This window comes from Notamacropus eugenii, chromosome 3 (assembly GCF_028372415.1).
Source record: "Notamacropus eugenii isolate mMacEug1 chromosome 3, mMacEug1.pri_v2, whole genome shotgun sequence".
Classification (NCBI taxonomy): Eukaryota; Metazoa; Chordata; class Mammalia; order Diprotodontia; family Macropodidae; genus Notamacropus; species Notamacropus eugenii.
The window spans coordinates 398,355,159-398,375,943 of NC_092874.1; the positions used below are offsets into that span (position 1 = coordinate 398,355,159).

General features: G+C 39.5%; 3 protein-coding genes across 7 annotated transcripts in view; 1 reads left to right on the forward strand and 2 right to left on the reverse strand.

The window, feature by feature from the left end:
* ACSM3 (acyl-CoA synthetase medium chain family member 3) overlaps positions 1-3,094 on the reverse strand; it is a 41,087-nt gene extending 37,993 nt beyond the window's left edge. Inside the window, exon 1 of one of the 2 annotated variants that reach the window (XM_072597943.1) lies at positions 3,012-3,094. The gene's annotated coding sequence lies outside the window, so the exon portion shown is untranslated. Of the gene's footprint in view, positions 1-2,014; positions 2,292-3,011 lie in introns of those variants that run through there. The other variant, XM_072597944.1, reaches the window with a different exon arrangement.
* Positions 2,392-9,163, forward strand: THUMPD1 (THUMP domain 1 NAT10 acetyltransferase adaptor). The gene is made up of 4 exons (XM_072597946.1): positions 2,392-2,935; positions 5,692-5,869; positions 6,407-6,655; positions 7,505-9,163. The coding sequence occupies exons 1-4, from the start codon at positions 2,708-2,710 to the stop codon at positions 7,945-7,947; spliced, it is 1,098 nt and encodes a 365-aa protein (XP_072454047.1). The 5' UTR covers positions 2,392-2,707; the 3' UTR covers positions 7,948-9,163.
* Positions 9,164-10,337: 1,174 nt separating this feature from the next.
* The window catches only part of LOC140497235 (acyl-coenzyme A synthetase ACSM4, mitochondrial-like), a 31,200-nt gene continuing 20,752 nt past the window's right edge, over positions 10,338-20,785 (reverse strand). For all 4 annotated transcript variants that reach the window (XM_072597939.1, XM_072597940.1, XM_072597938.1 and 1 more), the window contains 6 exons: positions 18,391-18,471; positions 17,705-17,806; positions 17,452-17,579; positions 15,364-15,463; positions 11,686-11,805; positions 10,338-10,459 (listed from right to left, as the gene is read on the reverse strand). In XM_072597939.1, the coding sequence (XP_072454040.1) occupies positions 10,373-10,459; positions 11,686-11,805; positions 15,364-15,463; positions 17,452-17,579; positions 17,705-17,806; positions 18,391-18,471 (618 nt within the window). In that variant the 3' untranslated portion in view covers positions 10,338-10,372. The remainder of the gene's footprint in view (positions 10,460-11,685; positions 11,806-15,363; positions 15,464-17,451; positions 17,580-17,704; positions 17,807-18,390; positions 18,472-20,785) is intronic.

The window sequence follows — 20,785 nt, forward strand, 5'->3', positions numbered from 1 at the left end:
GAACAGTGTGCAAAACTATGGAAGTGTGAAACGTAATTATCAGTTTGCTGCAGCATAGAGTGTTCAAAGGAGGGTAATGCAGCATCAGCGTGACTGGCTGGAGGCAGATTTAAAGGGCGTTAAATAAGTGCCTGAGGAGGAAAGCTGGTCAGTACAGTGGGGAGAGCAATGGGCTTAGACTCAGGAAGACTGCTTCTGGAGTTCAAATGCAGCCTCAAACACTTATTAGCTGTCTGTGACCCTGGGGAAATCACTTAATCCTGTTTGCCTCAGTTCCCTTACTGTAAAATGAGCTGGAGAAGGAAATGGCAAACCACTACTCAGGAGTTATATTTTATCATGGAGGAAACGGAACCACTGACATTGCTTGAGCAGGGGGGCCAACAGAGTCTGACCTGTGTTGGGAGGCTGCCTGAGGAACATAGAAGTTAAGTGTTTTGCCCAGGATCACATAGCTATTAAGTGTCAGAGATGGGATTTGAACTCGAATCTTTCTGAGTCTAAGCTGATTATAGGTCTTGTCCTTCGTTGCCCAAAAGGACCAAAATGACTGTTGGGGTCAAGGTACAGTGTGTCCAACTGTGGTTGAACAGACCAACATGAGCTTGGAAGGCTCTACTACGGTAGATCAGGCACAAATAGTCTTTATGAACATTTGAAGTAGAGATGTCTCTAAATCTGTGCATCTCATGTTTCTTTTGAGCAGTGTCTCCCAAGACCCTCAACAGACTCCAAAGTTCCTCAGAGAGACCTTGAGAGTGTGTTTGGATCCCTTCTTCTGATAACCATGTGAGGGCTTGCCTTGTGTGAGCTCTCCATAAAATAGCGTTTTAGGCAAATATACATTTAGCATCCAAACAACATGGCCAGACCGCTGGAATTGTGATCTGCAGTAGAGTCTGAATGTTTGGCAGTTCAGCTCCAGAAAGGACCTCAGTGCCCAGTACCATATCTTACCACGTGATCTTTAGGATTTTCCTAAAACAATGCAAATGGAAGTGGTTTCGTTTTCTGGCATGTTGCTGGTATACAGTACAGGTTTTACAGGCATACAACAATGAGGTTAACACAATGTCTCTGCAGACCTTCCATTTGGTAGGCAGTCTAATGCCTCTTCTCTCCCACATACTTTCCTTTGGAGCCTCCCAAACACTGACCTAGTTCTGACAACGCATAAGTCAACCTCATCATCTATGCGTATACATCCCTGGAAAGTATACTGCTAAGGTAAGTGAACTTATCCACAGTATTCCAAATTTCTCCATTTGCTATAACTGATGGTTCCACATGTGGATGATGTGTTGCTGTCTACTAGAGAACTTCTATTTTCTTTTGTGTTGATTATTGGGCCGAAATTAGCACAAGCAGCAGAGAATCAATCCATGTTTTGTTATATCTCAGCCTCAGAGGCTTCATTAAGTGCACAAGCAACTCCCTCCACTTCAGTCTTCGTTTTTCAGCCTTTTGAAGTTAAATAATTCACTGTCAATGAAAGCAGATGACCTTGATATCATTTTCTTTCTCAAGGCATCCAACAGCACTGATGAAAGCATCATGCTGAAAAGCATGGGACCAAGCACACAGCCCTTCTTCATTCTACTGGTGACCCAGAGAGCATGAGAACATCACCCATTACTCAGAAGTCATGCAAGCATGCCATCATGAAATCAACTTGTACAGTTACCGAGGAACTTCTCTAAGCAACCAAACTTTGCCATGACCTTTCACATACCCTCATAGCTGATAGGATCAAAGCCTTTGGCCAGACTGAGGAACATTGTTCTGCTCCTGGCATTGCTCCTATACCTGTTGAGGAGCAAACACCATATCAGTCTTTTCCTCCGTCTTCTCTGAACCCACACTGGCCATAAGCCTTGTGGCAGCAGGTTCCCCACTCCTGGAGCTATCAGTCAATTCAATACACCATGTGAGACTCCTCTGCCTGATTCCTATCAGCACTGATTTTTCATGGATGTTGAAGTGGGAGTGTTGAATGGCCAACACATTTACGTACATGTTACTGACGAGTCTTTTTCTCCATAAGCTGGGGCCACTGGACCTCGCTGAGGAAGGCGCTACGGTTAACAAACAAGCGCTGACTTCCCTGGTCCGGTCAAAGGAGAGGAGGTTGGACCAAAGGACCTCTCAGATCCCGTCCAGATCCAGAGTTATCAAAGCTAGGAAATCAAGTAAGTGGCAGAGCCGGAAGCGGAATCCTCCCCCGGAGCGGTAAAGGGTGGGAAGTGGGACGGCGGGAGCATCCTTTCGGGGAGGTAAGAAGGAAGTGGGCAGGCTTAACAACCGGCAGCGAGCTAAGAAGCCCCTCCTTCCTGCTAAGCGAGAGATCTCTAGGTCAACTTCCCGAGCACCAGACCCGAGGGACGCTGGGAAACGGGAGGACACGGCAAATCACAAGGGGGCGGGGGAGTTTAAGGAACCTCGCTATCCGATCACGCGGCCGACCTCTGACTGTCGTAAACAACTAGCCCCGTTCCAATTTGCTCCTTGGCCAATCAGGCTGGGTTCTTTCGCTCGCATTCCACGTGAGAGGAGGGGGGCGGGAACGGGAAAGAAGCGTTCGCGCAGCATCGGCGTCATAATCCCGCGCCCCCGCCCCACGGAGGGAGCACGTGGCTTGGAACTGCCGCCGCGTGCTTTCCTCCTTTCCCGCCTAGCCCCTCTCGCCAACGCCCCCTCCTTCTTCACTATGGCCGCAGCGGGGGAGCAACCCCCGCAGGCGGGCGGGGTGAAACGAAAAGGGAAGGCCCAGTACGTGCAAGCGAAGAGGGCTCGGCGCTGGGGCGGCGGCCCGAGGCAGCTCGAACCCGGGCTCCAGGGCATCCTCATTACCTGCAACATGAATGAGCGCAAGTGCGTGGAGGAGGCCTACAGCCTTCTCAACGAGTACGGGGACGACCTGTACGGGCCCGAGAAGGTGAGGGGCGGGGGAGGGGAGGGGGGGCGGGGTGAGCGGGGGAGGCCCGGAGCGGCGCCTCGCTGCGAGTTCCGACCTATCTGAGCTCGTCCTCCCTGAGGCCCCCGGCGCTGGCTCTGGACGGTCTGGACGCCTCCGGTGAGGCCGCCGATACGGGCCGAATCGCGCCTGGCCGGAGGACCCCACCCCCACCCCCACCCGGGCCGCTCGAGCCGCCCGCCCCGCCGCTGCCCGCCGCGCCTCCTTCCTGGCGGCGGGCACCCGCGGTCGGGCTGGAAACGTGTTTCCAGAGCCACAACATCCGCACGCACGTGTGAGGGCTTCACGTCTGCCGTGGCCCTGTGCATGGACGCTTGCGTGGGGAGTTCCGAAAGTTGGTGTATTTCCGTATGTGCACACGCATGTGCGAGTGCCCCACGTCTTCGTTTGCGTGTGTGTATGCATGTGGTGTATGTTGTGTGTACTTGTATAGGCGCAGTACGAGTATATATACGCGTGTGCGGATACTCAAAAGTGTGTATGCTTGCATACGTGGGAGGCTTTTAAAAATCTTAGCATGTATATGTGCACACAGGTAAGGGTGTGTATAAAAGCGGTGTGCATGTATACATATACACACATGTAAGGGCTGTTCAGAAGCTAGTGTGCGTATATGTGCACAAATACAGGGCACGATGTACTTGTATGTATGCATGTCTACATACATGCATGGCTGCATACGTACATACATACGCACGCGTGATGTGGATGTATATGTCTACAGCGTTATTAAAGTCTTAGTGTACGTGTTTATAAACATATACAGATGTGCAATGTGTTCCAAAAGTCTTAGTGTACTTGTATGTGAGTATATTTCTATATCCACATAGATACGAGGTGTTCCAAAAGTCTTAGTATATGTGTAGACATAGGTATGGTATTCTAAAAGTCTTCGCATATTTGTACCTAGGCCTATGTATATGTATATAGATATTCGTTATAAGTATGTACATATATGTACAGGATGTTAAACAGTCTTGGTGTACATATATGTATATGTCTATACATGTGTACTGTGGTCTAAAGCCTTAGAATACATGTATGTGTGTACATACATGTGCAGGGTGTTCCAAAAGTCTTAGTGTATGTGTTTTTATTGTGTTCTGGGGCAATTAGGTGGTGCAGTGGATGGGCCTGGAGTTGGGAAGGTCTAAGTTCAAATCTGTCCTCAGACACTTAACCACATGTATGACACTGGGCAGATCATTTAGCTTATGTTTGTCTCTGTTTTCTCAACTGTATGGGGAATCTGCTTCTCAGAGTGGTTGTGAGGATTAAATGAGATAATATTTATAAAAAGTACTTTAGCACAGTGCCTAGCACTGTTGAGTTGTTTCACTTATGTCCAACTCTTCATGACCCCATGTGAGGTTTTCTTGGTAAATTTACTGGAGTGGTTTGCCATTTTCTTCTTCAGCTCATTTTGCAGATGAGGAAACTAAGGCAAAAATGACTCATCCAGGGTCACACAGCTAGTAAATTTCTGAGGCTGGATTTCAACTCATGTCTTCTGAGTCCAGGCCTGGCACACTATCCACAGTGCCACCTAGCTGCCTAATTACTAAAGTTTTAAGCTGTGCTGACTGTTGTGTGTGAAGGAAAAGAGAACCCTGTAATAAAGTGTTAAGTATATATATACATACATAGGTACATTGTGTGGATATATGGTAAATAATATGGTATACACATGTATTTCAAGTTCCTCTTTCCCCTGTTTTCATATGTGTGTATGCACACACACATATCCATACATGCATCTATGCCCTGGAGCAAGTCACTGTTCCATTGTTGAGAGGCAGGTAGCTTCTTTATCTCAGGACCTTTGGTCTCCCCCTTCTGTTCTTACCAGGAGGCTGAGGGCTCAGGAGGGGCCTTGAATCTTCCTGACCAACCCTATCCCTTGAAAAACAATGCCAGGATCCCGGGATTGAGAGCTTCACAGGACCTTAGGGATCATTTAAGTCCAACCCATTCATTTTAAAGATGAGGTCCAGAGAAGGGCAGTGACTTGTCCAAGGACTGTACTAAGGGTAGTCCTTAAATCCAGATAGAGGCTTTCATGTTGCATAAATGTGTATGAAGTTTTGGCTCCATGTGGGCTGGTCTGAGGAGGGTTCTTTATACTTCATCAGATGGTCAAAGGGATCTATGACACAAAAAAAGTCAAACCCTTGCTGAAGGGGATCCTGTATATTTCCAACATAGCAGAAGATCATAGAATCCAAAGTTGGATGATACTTTAGAGGTCAGAGTCCATTTTACAGTTGAAGAGCACCCAGAGAGGAAAGTGACTTGACCAACATCACTTATGGAATAACTAGCTTAACTGAGAGCCAGGCATGACCTTGCTACAGAGGGATCCCCTAGAAATCTACTTTTAAAGAAAGAAAATAGGATCTTGAAATGGCATATTTATTTTGTAAAAGGGAGCACACATGTCCTGGTAAAATAAAATTCAGTGAATGTAAAGTCTTTGAAATTTTGAGGGAAAAGTATTTCATATGACAGTGATTGGGATGCATTCTGCATTGGAGGGGCTGGGGCAGGCAATATATTAAATCTCTGCTTCCCAAAAGTAGAACTCCTCACACCAGCAATAAAAAATTTTGTGTGGGCCATGTACTGTATGCTGCTCAGGATTTTCTGGGTTTATTTAATTACTGCTTTGAAATCTGTGCTGGTACCTTTACTTAAGTTTCTCAACTTAATGCAAACAGTTTGTAGACAAAGATAAGCAACCATCTGGAAGTGAGGAGGAAGAGGAAGATGATGCAGAAGCTGCCTTGAAGAAAGAAGTCAGTGAGATTCAGGCCTCTACAGAATTGAGATTAAGACGATTCCAGTCGTTGGAAAGTGGAGCAAATAACGTGGTCTTCATTAGAACACTTGGCATAGGTATACGAATCTTAGACTCCTTAATATAACAAGTTTGCATTAGTTTACCATATTGACCTTCATGTGGAATATTCCTGCTTCAGAATGTTAACTTAAAAAAATAGCTCCATGCCTTGAATGTGATGACTTGGCTAATGATATGAACATGTCATTTTTCTAGATTTTTATTTTTCTGAAGAAAAGTTTGTATTACAAATGGGTAATATTGTATCAGATGACACTATGGCAGTGGAATAATGTGATAACAGTGATGGATGATGCATATCTCCATAAACATAAAAATGCTTATCAGCATATAGAATTTTTTCAAAGACTTTCCTAGTTAGTCCCTGTTTTCACTAGAATAGTTGCAGTGATCTAGAAAAGTAACATATTTCTTAAGATTGTGTCTAAAATCCACTTAAACCTTAAGGCCTCTGCTGAATTACCTGGTTGAGTTAAAAAAGGAAAAATTAAGATGGTTTAGAGAAAATTTCTAAAATACATAAAAATTCACTGCTTTTTTCTATAATAATTTTTTTCTTTTTTTCTATGAAGAACCTGAGAAACTTGTACATCATATCCTAAAGGATATGTATACAACCAAGAAGAAGAAAACACGGGTTATTCTACGCATGTTGCCCATATCTGGCACATGCAAGGCTTTCTTAGAAGATATGAAAAAATATGCTGAAACCTTCTTGGAACCTTGGTTTAAAGCACCAAATAAAGGGACATTCCAGATTATTTACAAAGCACGAAATAATAGTCACATGAGCAGAGAAGAAGTTATCAAAGAACTAGCAGGTATGTTTCAGGTAACATGGAGGCATGATACGACTGTGGAGTAGTGAGGTGCTCTGGAAAGAGGTCTGGAGTTGAGGGGGTGTTATTTTTAAGCTTGGACAAGATGTTTGGTTTCTTTGGGTCTGTCTGTTCCCTCATCTGGATAAGAAGTACTCGATGTCCTATATAGTTTCTTAGAAATCTACAGTTTTATTACATGAATCTGTAATAATTAGTCACATTATTCTCAAGATCTGAGGTATTTTCCCTCTTAGAATTAAAGCTTTTGTGTATTAAATTAGGTGCTCGTTGGATCATACATTTAGAGCTGGAAGGGACCTTAGAGTTCATGGAGACCAGCTCCCTTATTTTACAGATAGTCTTGGGAAACAAAACCCAAAACTCAGGAAACTGAGGCTCAGTGACTTGTCCAGGGTTAGTCACATAAGTGATAGTCATTTCCAAGGTGGGATTCCAACACAGGGCTTGTCATTGCAAGTCCAGCACTTGTATCCCCCACACCAGGCTGATTCTCTAATAAATCTATCAAAATGTTTTTTAAAATACATTATAATAGTTCTGACATTTCTGGTTTTAATTGCATTCACAATAGCAGGTGTGCTTTTTCTAGGTTACTAAGGTGAACTTTTTCAAAATTAAAAGCAAGTTTTATTAACAGGTATCTTTACCTCATCTTCATTGCTTTGCAGATCTGCAATGATTTTTAAGTTTTATTTAAATCTGTTATTCCAACAAATCTGAAATACAAAAAGGAGGAGTGTGTGGGGGAGATTTTAATCCTGTCATGTTCACAGAGCTAATGATGATCCTTCTCAGTCTAAGTAGTTTGTTCATCTCTTTCTCTTGCAGGCATAGTGGGCTGTCTCAATCCTGAAAATAAGGTCGATCTTAGTAACCCCCAATATACCATTGTAGTAGAAATCATTAAGGCTGTCTGCTGCCTGAGTGTTGTCAAAGATTACATGTTGTTCAGAAAATACAACCTTCAGGAAGTGGTCAAGAGTGACAAAGAACGGTCTCAACCAAACCCTGGCCAGGATGCCCAAGTAAGAAATGGAAACAAGGCAAAACTGGAGTTTGGAAACACAGACAAGGAGAATCTCAAGTCAAATGAAAGTGACTCTGCAGAAGAAAAAAATAATCCCCAGGGGATGGTAGAGGGTAGTAAAGAGGAGGGGCCCATTTCTGAGACCCCGGTGGAAACTGAGAAAGGAACCAAATCTGAAAATGGAAGCCAAGTTCTGGAAGGTTCTAAACCAAACGAAAGTGACCTGATCTTGGAGAAAAATTAACAGTTGAGGCAGGAAGTAGTAAGAGATGAAGCATATTCCAAAGACAGGCACAAAATAAGCTATCCAAGTTGAGAATGTTAAGGAGTAATGAAACTTGCCCTGGAGGCAAGTTTAATCTAAAATTTTTCAAAGTTATGGAAGTATTAGAAAGATGATGCCATATTTCACCAGCCACTCTTTTGGTTGAATAAGTAGTGGACAGAATAGTGTGGTTATTTTTCTTCCCCTACCCCATGCCCGGGAGTGATTACTTGGTTAAATTTCCTATTTACTCCCAAAAGCATTTTTTCATCATCCAGATTGGAATTAGCTTGGGGACATTCTAAAATTCCTAAAAGAGAATAGGATTTTAGTTTTGGGGCCACTGTTTAAAGACAAGGGAGCTTAAATGAGTTAGAACTTGTCTTACATGAGCAAGGTTTAACTTAGAAGTTATTAGATTCTTGGAATATCTGCTTTTTCAGGATTTCTGTGAAATAACTTGAAGGAAAAATTTATGCACATTATTAGTAGTATCACTTAGGGAAATAGGGGGAAAATGCTTTTTATATGAAGTTCCAGCGGATGCCCAGTTTCAAGGAAGAAGGTACTTTAATGGTGTAGAAGCACCAGACTCGGAATAGCTTGGAACTTAAAGACATCTAAACCTATAAAGATAGCCACATCCATCTAGAACGTACTTTCAGCTATTACATGTTGCCATAAAGTTGGGTCCCCTTTACATTTTAATTTTGAGAGCTTCTCTAGAAAGATAATTTTTTTTTACATTTTCAGAGTCTGAGATTTTCTTTCATGTTTATTTCTATGATTTTGGTACTATCTGAATACAACATTTTTCATAAGCAACTCTTCCCCAAGTTAGTCACTGGTACTGCATAAAGCTTTGTGATAAACTGAATTAGTTTACTTAAAGGTTTGTTTTCAGTTTTATAAACTGTTTTCTCCCACTGACATTTCACTTTTAAATATCAAAATTCCATGGTGCAGAAATTGATAAGCTCAGATTATTTTACCATGTAGAGAAGAAGGTGAACTATGTGTCTTCATGTAATGTTTCATTAATACTAATGTTAACTCTAATTTTTAAATGTCCTCAAGGCACTTTTCTTTTCCTTATTGTTTTGGTTAAATACTTGACTGTAATCCACAGCAAAATACTGTATCTCATTGATACTTTTTCAGAAACGCAAAAGTAAATTTACCTTACAGAAACCAATGTTTTGTCTGCTTTTATTTATTTATTTTTTTTTTTGAGGGGTGGGAGTGTGGCATATGGGAAAGGGGTAGAGAATGGGTTAGGGGCACCTAGGTAGTGCAGGACATAGAACATTGGCCCTGGAATATAAGCGAAAGTAGGTCTTAACCAGCTGCACAGGCTTTGAGCATGGACCCAGCAGTGGCCCAGGTCTGCAGATTAGCCTTTCCAAGTGTGGAAATGTGGTTGTAAGAGTGATTCATTTTTTCAGTTGCAGCAACCTCCAAGGATGATCTAAGCACAGAAGAGTTGTGACTCTGTCAGGTGGAGTATTTCCCCTTCCTCTCAAGGAAATCACAGATTCTTGAAATAGATAAGAAATGGTGTGGAAAGTTAATCGCTACATAAAAAGGATTAAATACAGAGTTCCTTCTATAAAGCCAGGAATCTTTAATAAACAGAGTTAATCGCTCCTTGCCTGTTTTGTAATGAGATATTTTAATAGCTAATTTTCTTTAAATCAGAATGTATCTGTTCTTGAAATATTATTACAAGCCCTAAAAGTGAAAGTAGGAGAAAAAATGTAGCCAATAACTGATAATTTTGATGAAAACAGTACTTAAAAAGTAGCTGAATTCAGATTAGGTGGAGTGGCCAGTATTGGTAATGGAGGACAGATGATGAAAAAGACCCTTTGCTGAGGAGTGTAGGGGAGGGGAACTAGGGTTGTATGATTGTGGTATCTGTTATTTTTGATTATTTGGTATAAAATGTAAAAAGCATCAGGAAACCATATTTTTTAAAGTTTCCTAAATCTATTCTCTAGAACTAATGAGCTTCTAAAACTTGGATTAGATGCTTTGACAATTTAAAAAATAAATCTAACCAAATATATAAAGAATGGAAGGACATGGTTTTTTTTCTCTGAAACGCTGGCTTCTGAAGTTCTTAGCAACCTTATTTTTAGCTAATGAGGCACAACTGTTGAAGGACAGTTTCATTTTTTGACTCTATGGATTAAAAAAGCATTTCCCAAATATTTTTGGACTATTTTACAGCTTAAAAAAAAGAGAAAGCAACTGGAAAAAATCCCCCACTAACATTTTGCAGTATTGTGATTTGATAGTAACCTGTCACTAGAATATGATTAAAATTAGCAAGAAGCAAAGGTAAAAGGAGATAAAAGAATGCTATGTAAGTTCTAAGGAGCATCTCTGTATTCTGATCACACTAAGCTCGTCCCCACTCTTTGTCCCTTAGGACATTTCGCTTTATTTTCCCAGTGATGGTCTTTGGTAATTCTTGAACAAACTCCACCTGTAGAGAGAAGTATAGCACAAAACCATTAATAAGATCTTTTCCTTGACCCTGCTTGATTTATAATGTCTATTACTCCAAAATATACCAATTTCTATGTTAGAGTAACAGGCTTTAAGACTTGAAAGACCATCAACACTTTGTGTTCTTAACCTTGGATCTATAAATTTGTTATGTTTTGAAAACTTTCAATATAAGTTTCCATTGTATTCTCCTATAGTTTATGCATTTAAAAACATGATCCTGAGAAGAGGCCTCATATGCAGTTGAGGAAATATTCTGAGAGAGGGGAAGTTATTTCTTAGTTCACATAGGTACCTGGTAGCATGAAACAAAATTAGTGGGCAGTAGATTAAATTAAGGATAGGTTAGTGGTGGGATGGGGGAGCCATGCCGACAGAAGGCACAGTTAAGGTTCTTTACATTTCTTGGAGACTAGGTGGTCTATTGTGCTAATGAATTTAGAGTTTTGCTTTTTCCTAGGCACAGAGAGTTCTCTTTATAAGCAGTATCTCTATATGACACCAGAGTAGTGATTGACTGGTCAGTTGTAATTAGAAAAAAAAGCCAAACTGGTAGATGGATTGAATTGACACAATTGTTTCCATGTATCAGTCTATTCAAGGAAATTGTAAGAATCTGAGGCTGAATTTGAATTCAGATCTTCCAGGCTCCAGGTCCATTGCTCTAGCCACTGCACCACCTAGTTACCAAGAATGACTTTCTTTTTTTAGGAGTAGGGGAAAAAGCATTTATGTAATGCCTACTACAGGTTATAAATATTATCTAATTTGATCCTCACAAATCTGGGAAGTTGGTGCTGTTGTTATCCCCATTTTCCAGTTGAGAAAACAGGTCAAGTGACTTGCCCAGGATCACATAACTAGTAAGTATCTGAGGCTGAATTTGAATTCAGGTCTTCTAGACTTCAGGCCCTGTACTCTATCCAATGTACCACCTAACTGCTTCTTTAAGTAGAGGAGGGTTAGAAGGGACATATTTGGAAATAAGATCAATAAGGTGGGACAGCTAGAGTAACACCTAATTAGATGAAGGTGCTTTTTTTCTGCAAATTTTCCTCTTTAAAAAAATTATGAAAATGACAAACATCAACCAGCATTAACTTTCTGTTTACAAAGAAGTGTGAATCTCTGTTACATAGTCTTTCTTTTTTCAAAGTAAATACAAACTTTAACACAATAGTCCTTTCATTTTTAGGTACTTGCCTTTCTGGGATATTTGTAGGGTGCAGTTAATTTTTTAACATGATTCTGAAGTTCAAGAGTCAGTGTCTCTGTATTGGCAGATTTAAAGTGTGCAGACAGGACAACAAAAGCTTTCACCACCTGCAGGAAGAAAAATCCGAATCTCTCTGTTACAGTAGTTTCATTTTTTCCTTTTTTAAAATTTTATTTATTTTCAATGTTCTACAATCACTACCATATAACTTAGATTTTTTTTCCCTTCCTCCCCCTCCTTCCCTTTACCTCCCCCTTGCCTCCATGAGATGGCACACAATTTTATATAGGTTCTACACATACATTCCTATTAAATACATTTTCACCATAGTCATGTTGTATAGAAGAATTTAAATGAATGGGAGAAATCATATAACAAACCAAAACATAATACAAAAGAAAATGATCTGCTACATTCTGCAATTAAATTCCATAGTTCTTTTCTCTGGATAAGGAAGACATTTTGCCTTAAAAGACCATTGGGAATTTTTTAAGTCCTTGCATTACGATGAAGTACTAAGTCTACCAGAAAAAATCCTCACACACTGTGGTCATTGCTGTGTACAAAGTTCTCCTGGTTCTGCTCCTTTCACTCAGCATCATACCATGTAAGTCTTTCCAGGCCTCTCTGAAGTCTTTCTGTTCATCATTTCTTATCTCACAATAGTATTCCATTACATTCACACCACAATTGATTCAGCCATTCCCCAATTGATGGGCATCCCCTTGGTTTCCAGTTTTTGGCCATCACAAAGAGAGCTGCTATAAATATTTTTGTGTATGTGGGACCCTTACCCATTTTTATGATCTCTTGGGGATACAGTCCTAGAAACTGTATTGCTGGGTCAAAGGGTATGCACATTTTTGTAGCCCTTTGGGCACAGTTCCAAACTGCTCTCCAGTATGGTTGGATCACCTCACAGCTCCACCAACAATGAATTGGTGTTCCAACTCTCCCTCATCTTCTCCAACATTTATTATCTTCGTGTTTTGCCATGTTAGTCAATCTGATAGGTGTGATGTGGTATCTCAGAGTTGTTTTGATTTGAATCTCTCTAATCAATAGTGATTTAGAGCATTTTTTCGTATCACTATAGATATCTCTAATTTCTTCCTCTGAAGAATGCCTTTGAGCATTTATCAGTTGGGGAATGAGTTGTATTCTTGTGTATTTGACTCAGTTCTCTATATATTTTAGAAATGAGGCTTTTATCACAGACAGTTGTTGCAAAAATTCTTTCCCAGTTTTCTGCTTCCCTCTTAATCTTGGTTGCATTGGGTTTGTTTGTGCAAAAACTTTTCAATTTAATGTAATCCAAATTATCCATTTTGCACTTCATAATGCTTTCTATCTCTTATTTAGTCAAAAATTCTTCCCTTCTCCATAAATCTGATAAATACGCTATTCCTTGCTCCACTAATATATTTATAGTATCAATCTTTATACCTAGATCATGTACCCATTTGGACTTTATTCCTGTGTACGGTGTCAGGCATTGGTCTATGCCTAGTTTCCATCATACTGTTACACAGTTTTCCCAGAAATTTTTGCTGAACAGTGAGTTCTTATTCCAAAAGCTGGGATCCTTGGCTTTATCTGTTACAGTAGTTTTCAAACTACATGAAAGGATAGCCCCATTCTAGAAAAAAGGATTTTTTTCTTTTTCCTTTAGAAACCTGAGTTAAGGTAAAGGTCCCAGTCAAGCATCTTTGACTTCTTTAGCTACTACCTCTAGGAGCTTTGTGATAGAAACTTTGAGAGAACCTGGTTTTTGAAGTCAGACCTAGGAGCATCAGGGAAGCAAACATTGGATTTTTCTCCCTAGTAATAAGTCACCACTTACATTGTACTTTAAGCTTTATTAATCATTTTCTTTAACAAACAGCCCTGTGAAGGTAGGTAATACTCCCACCTCACCTTTGCCTACGGATTCATCTCTCCTTTCAGGAAGGAGCATGAAGTCTTTCCAGATCACCCCCCACCCCGCCTCCAACTGTTACTGCCTTTCCTGCCAAATTACCTTGAATTTAACTGCTTAGTATTTATTCCCTTAATTCTATAGTTGAGGCAGTGAGGTAGCTGGTCCCGGAGTCAGGAATACCAGAATTCAAATGTGACCTCAGATACTTCCTTGCTGTGTGACCCTGGACAAGTCACTTAACCCTGTTTGCCTCAGTTTCCCCATATGTGAGATGAGCTGAAGAAGGAAATGCTAAACCACTCTAATATATTTGCCAAGAAAACCTCAAATGGGGTCACAAAGGGTTGGGTACGAGTGAAAGGAGAACAACAAAATAGATATGCACTATGAAAAGTAAAGTTACTTTTTCAAAGTCACATGCAAATAATATTGATCTAGGATTCAGACTAAGATCTCCTGACTCCAAGGCCACTCACTATTCTATCTTCTCCAGCACTCACCAGTTAGAGACAGATTTAAATCAATAATCATGCTTTAAAAAAAAAAAAGTACATCCCTATAAGAAGGTTAAAGACTTATTTTTTTTCATAAATTTTAAGTTCACAGACACTACACTAAGAACCCTTGGTGTAGAGAGAAGTGCAGGGTCCAGGACAGAAGAGGAAAAATCTCTAAACTATTTAATCAGATGTTTCTAACAGTTGACATTGAATGAACTATATAGAAATTCCAGTTGAGGCTAGGGAGCAGGTAATTTGGGCGAGAGCTGGCACTTTGGGAGGGTTGACAAACTTCAAAGTAAGCATGTAGTAATAGGAGAACTTAGCTCAGCACGTGGATCCTTCGTAGGTAAAGAAGAGGACTAGGAGGTTTGGCAAAGACAATTTTACCCATCTTATTTCTTCCATGGTCAACTATGCACCAAACAAAGAGAAATTCTTGTTATCTTCCCTTTCTCTTTCTGTACCACATGACTGACTCCCAGTTCAAAAAACTAAGGGTAGGAGTGTTAAAATAGTTGGGTTACATTGTCGCTTAGATAGGCTTTTGTGGGATTGCTTGGGGACCTCACCACGTTTTATTGCATCTGTGTTTATACTACACATGATAGATACTAGAGTGGTTTTTCATTTCCTTCTTCAGCATGTTTGTGCATATATATATGTATATATAAAGAACATGTGTACTCTTGTAATAAACATGTGAAATACAACAATACACTTGGGGACAAATATATAAATGTATATAATAGACCGAATAATTAACATAGCAAATGTGTAAAAGAAACCAGTGCCCCACCTAGCTGCTATGTATACACTAATGTACTATATATGTGTCAATATCTTCTGTATATACACATTAATTGTGTGCATTCTTTTCTGGAAAGAGCTTTTGTAGTGTTAGAAGTGTTGTATCAACATGAGCTTTGAAAAGTAAAGTTGCTTGTCCAAAGTCATATCATTAGTATTGATCCCTTGATAGCTGCGTCTATGTATCTGTTTGGTACTTTTACATAGCTGTAATCTTGAAATCACAATTCACAGTACTATTTTTATTCTGAGCTCTAAACCACCAATTGATAAATGAACTTTGGCGAGCAAGCTGTTTGTAAATTAGTGTCTAATATTCATTCACATACATTGCTTCTTGACAAGAAGAGACTCCTCTGTCAATTGTCTTTTAAAAAGATAATTGTGATGAGGCATTTTTCATCAAGTTGCTATTCTCATTATATCCATTTTACCTCTCCTCTGATAGGATCTGGACTGCTGACAACAGCAGATTCTACAACAGCTGGATGCTCAATTAGGGCACTTTCAACCTCAAATGGTCCAATTCGGTACCTGGAAAAAAATCAATGAGCACTTTAGACATAGCATTATTTAATCCCATTCTTCCATTTTACAGATGGGGAAACTGAGGCCTAGAGAGGTTAAGTGACTCACCCAAAGCTACACAGACAGTATATAGCAGAGTCAGGAGCTGATCCCAATGCCTCTGACTGCAAATCCCAGGTACTGTCATAATGCCTAAATTAACTTTTAGGAATTTCATTTTTATTTTGCAATTTTCTGTTTTTTTTCCTTCTACCTATTTTGACTGCTTCTTCTTAGTTTCTGGTGCTAGATCAACATGTGTGGCTCCCAAGTTTCTGTCCTGGGCACTCCACTTCTTTCTTCACCAAGGGTTCTTAAAATAGGGTCTGTGAACTTTAACAATTTTTTATAATTGTATTGCAGTATATTTGGTTCCCTTTGCAATATTATTGTTGTTCAGGCTTTCTTGGCAGAGATATTGAGGCGGTTTGCCATTTCCTTCTCCAGCTCATTTTACAGGTGAGGAAACTGAGGGAGACAGGGTTAAGTGACAAACTCAGTAAGTGCTCTCTCCACTGTGCCACCTCACTGTCTTTGTAATATTATATATATTATATTTTATTCATTTAAAAATATTCTTCTGAGAAGGGATTATAGGCTTCACCAGCCTGCCAGAAGGGTCAATATTATAAAAAAGGCTAACAAACTTTGCCATCCCTCTCTTGCTGATCTCATCAGCTTTCATGGATTCCATGATGTGCATATGATATCCAAATCCTCTCTCTATGCACAAATGGCTTCCAAATCTAGCTCTTTCTATCTCCTGAACTCCAGGCCTATGTCATTTTCTAATGCCTTTTAAACATATCCTCCTGGATATCCCAAAGGCATTTCAAAATGAACATGTCCAAATGTGACTCATTCTCTTTCATTTTTCTAGTCATCTGGCCTCACACCTTTAGTCATTCTTGTTCCCCACCAACATCCAATCAGTTGTTAAGTTTTGTTCATTCTACCAAGGATATATCTCTCCCGTCCTTCCTTCCCTTTCTTGTGACTCATATCAGTACCATCCTAGGTCATCATTTCTCACCTGGACTGTTTCAAAATTAACCTCCATCCTTCTAATCTCTCTCCCCTCCATACTTTCTCCACACAGGTTGCCAAAATAATCTTCCTAAAGCATAAGTCTGAGCATATCACTCCCTTGTTTAATATTCTTTTTTTTTCAAAGAAGCAGTACCATTGTATTTATTTTAAAAGTTTTTATGTTCTAGCCTTTATATTCAGACTTTTTATTTTGTTCAAAAGTAAATTTTCCTTAACTTGCTTAATATTCTTTAGTGGCTTCCTGTTGCCTTGAATATTACATATCAACTATTCCACTTCACATTTAAAACCCTTCACAGTCTCACACCAGTATACTTTTCCAGACTTATTTAACATTATTCCCTTTATACACTCTTATATTCTAGCCAAACTGGTCTACTTAGCTGTTCTCTAAACTTGACATTCCATCTTTGGCTTTTGTGTCTTTGTACAAACTGTCCCCCTGCCTGTAATGTACTTCTCCTTCTTTTAGCATCCCTTAAAGCTCAGCTCAGATGCTACCTCCTAATCCTTCCCATGTTGGTGCTTTCTTCTTCTCAAAATAAGCTTGTATTTATGTATCTACTAGAATGTAAACTCCTTGAGAGCAGGGACTATTTTCTGTTTCCATTCTTATATCTCCTCCTTTGTCTTGCTGCTTACATATCCTGGCTTTGTGTGACTTGACAAGTCACCCAAGCACTCAGTGCTCAGAAAATTCTCTAAGACTGTAGTTTCACAGAAAGTGCAGACCTGCACTGGTAGAGGGAGTTTCCTTTTCCAGAAGTTTCCTACAGTAATGAAATCCCAGATCCAATCCTTTTCCCTATCTTTAGGAGCTAGTATAATGCTTTGTTCATATTAGCAATTTAATGAATATTTTTTGAATCACAGTTTGTCACATTCTGTATAGGAAAGGTGCTGACCCAGCTGATATGATGACATCATCAGCTCTCCCTACAAACCAAAAATAGCCATCACTATCCATCATCCCTTGGTCTCCAGTGACATAAAAATCTCCTCTGATAGTGGCAGCTGTTTTCGATGGATTGTCCTAGAAAGAAAGAAGAAGGAAGCAATTCTGAGATTAAATTTGATCCAAATAAAGATAAATGCCAAATTTTGAAACATTTTAAAAATCTTTTCAAAAGCAACATATCAGATTCCAAATTTTCATACCACATATTCCGAGAAGAAACAGAAAGGTCGTGTAGACTTCAATCTAAGAGCAATTTCCCCTTCTTTACCAGGTGGCATAATATTACAGTTTTCATCTATGATCTAGAATGAGAAAAAACACTTTGTGCTTGGCTGTTCAGATTGAATTCTCATGGGAATGAAGATAAAAGTCTCCCTTGATACAAAAGCCCATCATTTTAATACCCATATTCTTCCAGTGATATTACATTCTTTCAAATGCTGGTACATCACAATTTCTGAAGAATCAAAGATGTAGGTGACCCTATAAGAGATAAAGTGGGGGAGGTCTCTTTCAAGAAAGAGAGAGAGAGAGAAGAAGCCTGCTAAGCATCAGTTGACTACTAGTTCAGTTCAGACTGACATGAAAGATGCTGTTTAAGGGATATTATTCAGGAAATGTAGGATAAAAAAGGGATGTGGGCTGGTCATGCAAAATCAAAGAATCTGCAGCATGAGTGTTGCCCAAGCATCCCCCACCTCCCATTGCAGAGGAGTCTGGAGGGAAATGGACAAGAATCACACAGGGTGAAGAAGTGTGCCATCTAGGGGTGGGATCTAGAAGAGATGCCAAATCCACTGAGGTGCTGGAACTGAGGTGTTAAAAATGGAAGGAACCCAAATTGAAGGAGATTGTCTTTGTCAAAACAATTATTTCCTTGACCTACCTGGACATCATAAGGTGGTATTCCCTTTCCCATTGATCCAGGTTTAATTTCATTTCCTTTATAATTGCAACAGATTACTCCCTGTCAAGAGGAAATGTTTTTTATTGGCATGCTAAAGTATGATTTCTCTTTTTCAAGCCCTCTCCAAAGGAAAAGATGTACAGTACAGTAGCTAGAAAGCTGGCCTCAAAGTCAGGAAGACCTGGTTTTGTTGAAGCCCCACTTGTGGCACATACCAACTGTTTGCCCTGGGCAAGTCACTTTTCCACTTAGTACACCAGGCAGCTCTTTAAGACTATAAGTTGCAGAAAGGGTATTGATCTGCCTTGGCAGAGGGAGTTTTCTGACCAGGGGGAGAGAGGTTCCTTATGCTAATGAAATCATAGATTCTATGCCCAGAGAAGGTCTACTTTTTTTATTCTCTCATATAATGAAACATAAACTTCAGATTCTATCTTGACAGACTTTTCCAATGATCTCTCCCAACTCAAGCTTAGGGCAGTTAAATCATAAATCATACTTTATCATTGTGGTTGAGTCATTTCAGTCTGACTGTGACCCTATTTGAGGTTTTCTTTTTTTTCCCCTTAAAAGTATTTTATTTGTTTTTGCAAGTACATATAAAGATAATTTCCAACCTCTTTTTGTAAAACTTTGAGTTCCAAATTTTTCTCCTCCCCTCCTCCCCAAGACAACAAGCAATCTGAAATAGATTATACATGTACAATTATGTTAAACATTTCCACATTAGTCATGTCATGAAAGAAGAATCAGAACAAAAGGGAAAAACTACAAGAAATCTGCATTGAGACTTCATAGTTATTTCTCTGGAAGTGGTTAGCATTTTCCAACAAGAGTCTTTTGGAATTGTCTTAGATCATTACATTGCTGAGAGGAGCTAATCATCATCTGCTCATCATTTCTTATAGAACAATAATATTCCATTACATTCATATACCACAACTATTTCAGCCTTTCTCCAGTTGATGGACATCCTCTCAATTTCTGATTCTTGGTCACTACGATGAGAGCTTCTATAAATATTTTTGTACATATGGATTCTTTCCCCCTTTTTTATGATTTCCTTGGGATACAGACCTACTCGTAGTATTGCTGGACCAAAGAGTATTCACAGTTTTATAGCTCTTTGGGCATACTTCCAAATTGCTCTCCTGACTGGTTAGATTAGTTCACATCTCTACCAACAATACTTTAGTGTCCCAATTTTCCCACTTCTTCTCCAACATTTATCATTTTCCTTTTCTGTCATATTGACCAATCTGATAGGTATGAGGTTGTACCTCAGAGTATCAATTTGCATTTCTCTAATCAATAATGATTTACTGCATTTTTTCATATGACTATAGATGGATTTAATTTTTTTCCTCTGAAAACTGCCTGTTTATATCCTTTGACCATTTATCAATTGGGGAATGACTTGTATTCTTATAAATTTATTCAATTCTCTGTATATATATTTTAGAAATGAGGCCTTTATCAAAAACACTGGCTGTAAAAATTGTTTCCCAGCTTTTTGCTTTCCTTCTAATCTTGATTGCATTGGTTTTGCTTGTGCAAAACCTTTTTAATTTAATGTAGTCTCAAAATTATCCATTTTGCATTTTGTAATGTTCTCTATCTCTTGTTTAGTCATAAATTCTTCCCTTCTCCATAGATCTGACAGGTAAACAAATAGTTTACTGACCAGTAAACAAATAACTTACTGATAGGTAAACAAATTTGACAGTTAAACAAATAGTTGCTCTCCTAATTTGCTCATAGTATCATCACATGTCTAAATCATATACTCATTTAGACCATACCTTGGTATTGAGTGTAAAATATTGCTCTATGCTTAGTTTTTGCCATACTACTTTACAATTTTTCCAGTAGTTTTTGTCAAATAGTGAGCTCTTATCCCAGAAGCTGGAGTCTTTGGGTTTATCAAACAGTAGATTACTGTAATCATTGACTATGTTTCTTGTGTACCTAAGTTAACTAAATCATATTTTATTGTTATTGTTGAGTTATTTCAGTCATGTCTGACTCTTTCTGACTCCATTGGAAGTTTTCTTGACATGGATACTGGAGTGGTTTGCCATTTCCTTTTCCATCTCATTTTACAAATGAGTAAACGGAGGCAAATAGGGTTAAGTGATTTGCAGCAGGGAAGTATCAGATTAGAATAGGGAGAATGCTGGAATGGTTATATAAGGCTATAATAGAAGCAAGGCCATATTTTTTTTTCCCATGGAAGCAAAAACTATCTGTTTCATGTCCCAAGAGAGCAAACCTGGAGATGAGGGGTAGGGACCAAATTTGCAATTTCACTGGTATAGGCAGAGGTGAGCTGGAGTCAGCTTATAGAGCCAATTGTTAAATTTTGGGGGTGAGC